The sequence below is a fragment of the Pollachius pollachius genome (genome assembly GCF_949987615.1).
Source record: "Pollachius pollachius genome assembly, chromosome: 1".
Taxonomy (NCBI): Eukaryota; Metazoa; Chordata; class Actinopteri; order Gadiformes; family Gadidae; genus Pollachius; species Pollachius pollachius.
The window spans coordinates 39,255,772-39,264,428 of record NC_136934.1 but is presented as its reverse complement, the minus strand read 5'-3'; the positions used below and the strand labels follow the sequence as shown (position 1 = coordinate 39,264,428).

Here is an 8,657-nt window from a genome sequence, read left to right as displayed (position 1 = left end):
GTACATAGTGCCCTCTGCTGTTTGAGAGGCTGAACTTGTGGTTTTCAAGCTAGTTCCTTTAAGGGAGATAGTCCATAGAAGTGGAAACTTTCTGCTGCAGGTGAGAACACAACCACCCACACACAACAAATAAAAAGGAACTTCAGAGCTAGTGAATCATGTGGGTAATCTTCATATTTATTCATGTTCAATCAATGGCCAACACAATACTTTCACATTAGATCTCATCAAATACACACAACACAGTTACTACATCTTTTTTTTTCCATAAATGTTTGCCATGGCAGGCAGAAACACATACCAGATGCATCATACACACGCACACAAACACACACACGCACATAAATAGAAATCTCCGGAATATCAACTTGGAACAAGCAGCTATCAATAAGCACAAACACAAAAGAGGAATGAATGTAAATGTAAATGTAAAAACACAACTCGTCATCTGAAGCAAAATGAAATCCACAAGTGGTTCTTAATACATGTCAGGTCACGGTGGAATTAACAACAACAACAACCAAGTCATAAAACAAGATATTCAGGTTTCATTATTATCTTATGTGTCAAAGTGGCAGCCATTTTGTTTACGGGTCTTCCACCACAGTGAAAGAGCATGCCCAGAGTTTTACACGTTAGACTAAAAGATGAAGGAGGAGGGACTGAAAGCACACACAGAGCCCAATGACAAGGATGAAGGGGGAGTTGTTGGGGGTTATATATATTTATATATATGGATTTTTAGAAATATGATAAACAGATTTGAGATGTGCACTCAGCGTACCGACTACATAACATAGACTGTGTTACAGTTTGAAGTCCAATAGGTTGCAGTCAATCTTGTAGTAAACGTAGGGGTAGTACTCCTGCTGGCTCAGGTTAAGGCCGGGAATGTCCATCGCCGACTGCGGAACAAACACACACAACCCGTGATGTCATTCACCAGTTTACGGGGGGAGCATTTCAACATGATGGAAAACATGATCTCAGCTACTCAGTAAACCGCAACGGTTCCTCATATTCAGGGGAATCGGTAGTACACGCAAGTTTTGTGAAATATTTCACACATGCATCAACGCTGAATTTCAATAAGCAGAAATGGGATGGGATGGGGAAACATCTTCTTCTGCTATCTGCTGTTCCTGACCAAATCTATATTCAAATAGATTAACTGTGCATAATACACAATAGAACATAACCACGAAATACAAACACACAATGAAAATATTACACAAAAGATAAATATTGTAAACAAAAGCAGGCCGCCTCACGTCGATGATGCCGGCGGCACTGCTGTCCAGGTGCTTGTAGAGCTCATTCAGCACCTCCCGCAGCTTCTTCATGGTTTTCTTAGTGGGCTGGAGGAGCATGGCCTGGAAGTTGACCGGTAGGCCGTACCTGGAGAGGCATAGTGGCGTTGCAGCTTAGCAAGAACTATCATTAACACATTGGCAGGCCGGTCGGATCAAAAGGATCTACTAGATTTGTTTTGTTTTTTAACCACAGGGGTGGTGGACCTTTCAGTTGGCAGTCATCAAGAATTTCATTACTTTAAATTGTTTGTTAAAGAGACAAATCATTTCATTGTCATCTCGTATTTTTATTCCAAATTAGACATGAACTTTTCTGGCCATTCCTTATGTAATTTGTGATTGTATTATGGTAAATAGAAGTTGTTGAATTTGATCTGGAAATTAGACTATCTCTGTGGCTTTGTATTTAGGAATACATAAATAAAATAGGTCTCACACCTGCTATACAGCATGGACACATCCATCACTACAAGGCCATATATATATAATTCATATGATATAATACATTAATAAATCAAGGGTTTAGTTTAGAATAAATTCTAAACTAATAGCGGTACCTCAAGACGGACTCGACGAAGACTCGTAGCGCTTTGATGTGGACCCATGCGATGAAGGCCTCACTGAAGTTCACCTTCAGCCAGCGCACTAGAGGGCCCTACAGAGGCGGAGGATCCATATTTAACATTAGGAGTTATTCCTAGTGTGTGGTCAAGGCCAAAATCAAAGCAGAAAGTTAAATGAATTGGAGTCTACTCCAGGCTTTGGAATCGACTCCAAATAGTGGAATCGACTATTCGAATTGAGTGGGTTTGTAAGTTTTTGTTGTTTGTATTCAACAACCTATATAAAACACACCAATCTGCGTTTGATTATTTCAGTCTGATCCATTTCTCATATCAAAGATGATCCTCCATGCTACTAAATGATTAGTGCCTTCTATCTAGGTACATTTGTGCCATTCTCTCTACGACACAAAGGGCCCGTACAAACTGCTTCTTCTTGTCTGTGGAGAGACGCGTCATCTCCTCTTTGTCAGCCTTCAGCTCTTCTTCGTTGTATTGGAAGTCCCTCATGGTGAACCTAGAGACAACAAGGTAAAAGAAAGGTCAGAGGTCATCTTGATCATTCGCGTTGAATACCTTCAAAATCACTTTAGATTGTACATCAGAAAACATGTAACCTTCTCAAAAATGTAACAACATGTAACAACATTAAAACAGAAAGGTTTTAATTTCGGAGACCTATTCGGAGACCTGATGTATGTCTCTGGCAATGAGGACTCAAGTGATCCACTGTGGTGATAAGTGTGCTGTCGGTGCAGTGAGACATGGCCCTTACTTGTTTTCCCTGGCCTTGTGTCTGAAGTCACCGAGGGCCTTTCTAAAGAGGGTCACACTGAACAGACCGCTTTCCTGGTCCTCAAACAGCAGACTGGGAGAAACACAGATGTCACGTCAATAACACTTCTGCAAACGTATATATTTGCACTATACAAATAACCCACAAATGACTATAGCATGAGAATAATGTTGGCAGATGATCCCTAAAGTAGTTCACCCTTCTTCTTACATCGCACTAGTTTGTTCAGCAATACCAACATAGAGAAAGCGAAGAAATAAGCCCATGAGCAGATGGATCATGTTTCTGCCACAGTCCAAAGATCCTGTTCCACCGTTGGGATGCCAGAAGAGGAGGTCCCCAAGACTTTTTTAATGAGCAACTGCTAATGAGCATCTGCATAGCGAGGGTGTTGCTAGGCAACGTCACCAGTAGGGATGGAGGATCTAAGTGAAAGAGCAACGGTTTGATGGCTGCCAAGTGAATTCATCAGTTACACCATTTTCAGTGTGGGGCCTGACATGGTAATGAGGTTTGCATGCACTTCTTTCTTTGTCCTTTGTGTTGACAAAGAAATAAGAACTAAATGTGGTTTTACTGGTTTTAGGGAGATGGTAGGGGGGGGTGGGGGGTATAGATTGTAGGTTGTAGAAGAGATGTATAGGTTGTAGAAGAGTTATGAACTCTGTAACATTTCTCTCAAATCTCAAATCTTTCTGAAGCATTTCTAGATGTCAGAATCAGGATTTTGCAATTTATGTTCCATCACATATTTTCTCACGTCTGGTTCTAAAAAATACATAACTAGGTTACAAGCATTAAAAAATCTCTGTTTTGTCAAGTCACCAGCAAAACTGTACCCACGTGTAACTTACTTTGTGGATCGCGGCACGACCATCTCAGCAAGTGTTTCATACGTTTTCTGCCAATCAGCATATCCAGTCCTACCAGGCATGAGAACACCCATCAAAACAGAGCTCAGCTTTAACTCAACCAACCATACATTCAACAGACCCATATTTATGTATTCATGCCTTTTTGTTTTACAGCTAGGCTAAGTTCTTACTTTGGAACCACCACCAGCATCGTGATGAGGTACTCTGAGTCAATTACAAAGTCTTCCTTTTTAACGATGTCTGCCAGGCTTCTGGTCAGCAGGCTCCCCCTGGTGGTATAGGAAAGCATAGGTCATCACCGAAAATGTAAATATCATCAACAGCACTCACATGCCATGTAAAACGCCCTTGAGAACACACACACACAAAAAAGAAAACACTTACGCATTCTTCCTCTCGAGGTTCTGCAGGTTTCCCTTCAGGTTGTTGTAGGCTGAAGCCCTGGATTTCAGGTCGTTGTCAATCTGAGTCACTTGCTGGGGGGGGGAGGGAAGGAGAAAAGGGATGAGGTTGCAACAAGGCATGCTTTCAGCCATGCTCTCACACAGACACATCATGATGTATCCAAAGCACAGGTAAAAACATGGCAACCTAGCAGCATGAATCACACGTTGACCATAGAGAGGTTAGGGGCCATCCGTTTAAACACTCCAGAGTTAGTTTTGTGTTGAGTGGGAGCGCTACCTTGGAGATGATCTCTGAGATGTTTTTCAGGGACTGTTTGATGGGATACTTGGCCATGTCCCACTGAAACCGTGTGATGTAGGTGACAAGGTCCACTGGAAAAAAAACACGTAGGAGGCGCAAAGAGGAGATTTATAAACCAATGGTACTCAAACGAACGGTCTTTCAGGTCAGAATGAACTAAACCGTCTTTATGTAAACAGTATTTAAGTTTACGCACAGCAAAGGCTTAATATTCATTGAATAAGGCATATTTTTTCAACTGGGCCGCTCAACATAAATCGGCTGAATTTGATCTATTACATTCAAACAAATCCTAAATGATTGTAAGCATAGAGATCCCATTTCATCTCAATGGTGTTATATGTGCAGGGGGTTGGACTACCTCCATTGGCCAGCAGGTTCTCCTGGACTTTGTCTCGGCTGTCCTCCAGCACGTCGGCCATGTACTGAGCCACCTTCTTCAGCACACTGTGAAGAGCCGAGAGAGATGTCAAAACCCCTCGGCACTAGCACAAACACACATCAAAAGAGTTCACAGAAACCCGCTACAACAACGTATCCCAACCCCTAAAATCAATACTAGATTTATAAGCAGACACACATTGTGCTCCAGAAATAGTATGTTTCACCGCCATGGCATAGCCACACGCCTTTTCATAAATCACTATAGCATACATCATTGGAATAAATTGTGTTACAAGGACACGCATTTGGTTTGTCTAACTACAGCTTTAAAAGAGAGAGCTGATCCTGCTCTATGTAGCTTCAATGGCAGCCATCACTACTCATTCACGAAAGCAATCACTTGGTTATATTTATTTGATCAATGGTTTACGAACCGCCTAAAAAACTAAATCCTCCTCCCTAAATTCATATGGACTGGGTAGAAATATACAGGAAGGACATTCACATTTGAAAGAAGTTAGGTCAACACATTGTTTAGAAAGACAATGCTGGTCATGAGAAGCAGGAACGTGAGATCACAAGGAGTCTCACAAGGTGCCTTGTGGATGGGGAAATGATAAAAGAAGTGTTGTTAATTTAAAAACCCCTTTGAAAGTGAAACCATGATGTAATTTTTTGACTTTCTATCTCTGTAATATCCATAGTGAAAAGATTCAGCGGTGCAATCAGTAAATTACTGTGAGAGAGATTTCTCCACATTTCCAGAAGACTACATGTCTATGTGTCAAACATCCGAGAGGCCCATTAGTCATGAGCCTAAAATACCTCTTTTTTTCCCAGACTGTGAAAGATACCGCCATGTCACCCAACAGTAAATTGCAAAGTTTAGCCTGCGTGCCTTCTTAGCTTTAGACCAGTGTGAAATTCCTCACGGTTATTTGGGAAGGTAAGCAAAAAATAATAATAGGTCCAAGCTTTACATCAGAGGATTTAGTGCTTAAACATTTAGTGCTTCATCAACGGTTCAAACAACCCATATACCTCAAACCTATTACATAGGATGGAATCACAAAGAGGACACCGACTCAGACAGAGGCCGGCGGGGCAATGTACCTTTCAACAAAGCTGTCTAGTTTGGCCAGCTCATCCGACAGCCCAACCAAGACGTCCAGAGTCCCAACCTGCAACAAAATGAAAAGAGCCCATCAGCACAAAAATATGCTTTGAAGAACATCTCTGGTCCAGTAATGTTAGGCCATTTTGAAACAAGGTGTTGCATTTGAACGGCACCTCTTTTGTCCGAAGCCCATCATGCAATAGGGTTAGGGTTACAGTTCGAGGAGAATATTAACACCTCATGTATAAAAAAAAGGTAGGGTAATCTCATCAGGGTCTTGCAATGAATGACCAAAGCAGTAGCCAACCGAGAAACTGTAGCATGGAACACTTTATCAAAGCAACATGTAACCTTACCATGAAGACATAGTATTTATTATACACTAGAATGCTTTAGACCAGCGCTGCTCATCCATCATGGTGTGTTATGATCATGGTGTTGAATTCGTTTTAAATCTAGATTAATTGTTGAAACTGTATACAGTGGGTGCTGCTGCTAACCTTGAGATCGGGGATGTTGAACTTGTGGTTGGTGGACAGGTTGTTGGTGCGAGTGGTGGCCACCATCATGTGGTCCCAGGTCTGCTGACATGTCTTCTCGCCAGGAGCCGAGATCAACCAGAACTCTGACATGTTTACAGTGCTCCTCCGACCAGTGGGCTTGTTGAACTGCATGTGAGACAGCAAGTTCGTTATAGCCACATTTTGTGCCATAAATTATTTAATAGAACGACCACTGTATTCCTCGATGTTATGCAAAGCACAGAAGACTCAGAAGCTGTCAAGGGCAATGAAACATGATTAGCCCTGTTTCTTGATGACACATTGGCAACAGCATTAACGGTACACCGTATGTGAAGTGATTGTAGGACGTGTTTACCATTTGCAGCTACCATTGAGTTTGATAAACAACCATACACTGCGGGGTGCAACGTGAAGCTGTCAGAAACCAGCTGGTCAGTAACTACACACGGAAGGATTAGCTGCAGTATATTGACCCAAGGTACTAGCGACAACACATTGTGTTCGTTGTTGGTTCACTATTTGCGCTTACCTGAATAAGAAACCAATAGGATGTTTTCAGGAAAATATATAGTATTATTTTTTTAGAGCTTGCAAGTATTCATATTTGCCATTAGTCCAATTCTTGAGATCTTGTCATAGCAGCATTAAGTCACCTGATTATTTCGTAAAACAGGAAGGCCTCTCTGCGCACTCAAGCATGCGCACTCGTCACCCACTAAGCTCACTAGCGTCCACCTCTGGTTGGGATGCATACTGCAATCAGATACCGTTCCATCTCCACCAATGAACTTAACTATTAGACATCTGTAAAAAGTTGGTAAAACAAATTCCCAAACGTTTCAAAGTGAATACATTATTTTGTGCCATTAATATTGGTAGGCTGAACATGTTACCTTTCCCTTCCAAGAAGGTACACATTAGAACTGCTGTCTTAACTTTAGTGAGGGTGTAGATTTATCTGACAGCAGCTAAAACTGTTCTGGACACCGATGGCTACAGTCAGCATTGAGTCGTCAGTCAGACACAAGACACATTTGACTTTCCAAAATTGGATTAGGTGGACTCTGGTTTCCTGAACTTGGGTGTCTCCTCATGGAAGTCTTGGAAAAATGCAGCCGATGGGATATGTTTACAGTTCAGTGGGTCTGGGGTTCATTGTTTCCAACACAATGCTTGGTCTGAGTGGAGCCAACCCTGGAGATCAAACAGCGGGATTGATTTTTGCCCCTATGGCTGGCCATAGGCCAGTCTGCCTGATGTTATCACCGCCTGCGATAGGTCTTAATCAGCCACTTTGTAGAGGAAGACGGCTGTCCATGCAACTCATCAGTTGTCAATTTTAAGCTTAACAAAATATTGCATCTGTGTTTTTATGTATTTTATTACAATTTTGTATGCTATGTTTAAACTATAAATATCCATCATATTCATTAGACAAAAAGAGCTTACATCTGATTATTTTTGCATGGTGTTTGAAGACGAAGGCTCTGAAGAACGTTGATCATTTACAACTATACAAATGTACAGAGTATAGAGTTATTGTCCAGACACACACATACACACACACACACACACACACACACACAAACACACACAAGATAAGATAAGACAAGACAGACAGACAGACAGACAGGCTAATAATACAAATGTATGAAACCTGCTGGCACTGAGTGATGCCATGAGCAAAGTGTAATGAATTGGGCCCTGATTATTTGTGGCAGAAAGAGAAAGAGGGGTGAGAGGTTGGACATGTTTAACATTCTGTTACTGTTTGAGTGACATGGCTTATCTTCATATCTCTTGACCCCTTTGAAACTATTGTTACAATGACATGAACAGAGAAAGCCTACTCAAACAAATATATCTTTTAATATATTATCTGGCTTATCACATTATTTGACCCTGAAGTTCCTTCCTTTATTATTTGCTAGTATAATATATTTGGAATCAAACAATTAAAAGTTACGTTCGTTTTTCTTGAATATCTTTTAAGACCCCGGAGGTTAACCTTTAAAGGAATTTACATTTGCACAATCATTGAACTTAGACGGCCAATGGCTTTCTCTAACCCTGCTTAGCATTCACCTCAGAACTCAGGAAAGATGTGTTTGGACTCCTTTCTACTTAGCAACATTCTCTGACAAAAGAGGTACAAGAACCAGGTTTTTAAACGCACACTGCATTACAACAAGCACAATACTAAGCCCTGTTACATAATGCCGAGAATTAGCATAGAGCAAATCTATGAATCTTACCTAATTTATCATTTAGGGGGGTTATTTTCTCATAACTAGTCAAATAAAACAGAAACAAAGGCTGTTCCTTGCCTGGTGTTATCTTTGTATGACATGATTCTGAGTGTTTAGATTCTTTGTAA

At 41.1% G+C, this 8,657-nt stretch overlaps 1 protein-coding gene across 1 annotated transcript; it reads right to left on the bottom strand.

Annotated features, from left to right (window-relative positions):
• Positions 1–156: 156 nt before the first annotated feature.
• LOC307073462 (V-type proton ATPase subunit C 1-A) lies at positions 157–6,949 on the bottom strand. The gene is made up of 13 exons (XM_079733314.1): positions 6,810–6,949; positions 6,257–6,424; positions 5,753–5,820; positions 4,617–4,702; positions 4,232–4,326; positions 3,932–4,023; positions 3,718–3,816; positions 3,527–3,595; positions 2,652–2,744; positions 2,300–2,393; positions 1,871–1,968; positions 1,272–1,398; positions 157–905 (listed from the first exon to the last, which is right to left on the bottom strand). The coding sequence occupies exons 2-13, from the start codon at positions 6,386–6,388 to the stop codon at positions 807–809; spliced, it is 1,152 nt and encodes a 383-aa protein (XP_079589440.1). The 5' UTR covers positions 6,389–6,424; positions 6,810–6,949; the 3' UTR covers positions 157–806.
• Between the last annotated feature and the right edge of the window lie 1,708 nt (positions 6,950–8,657).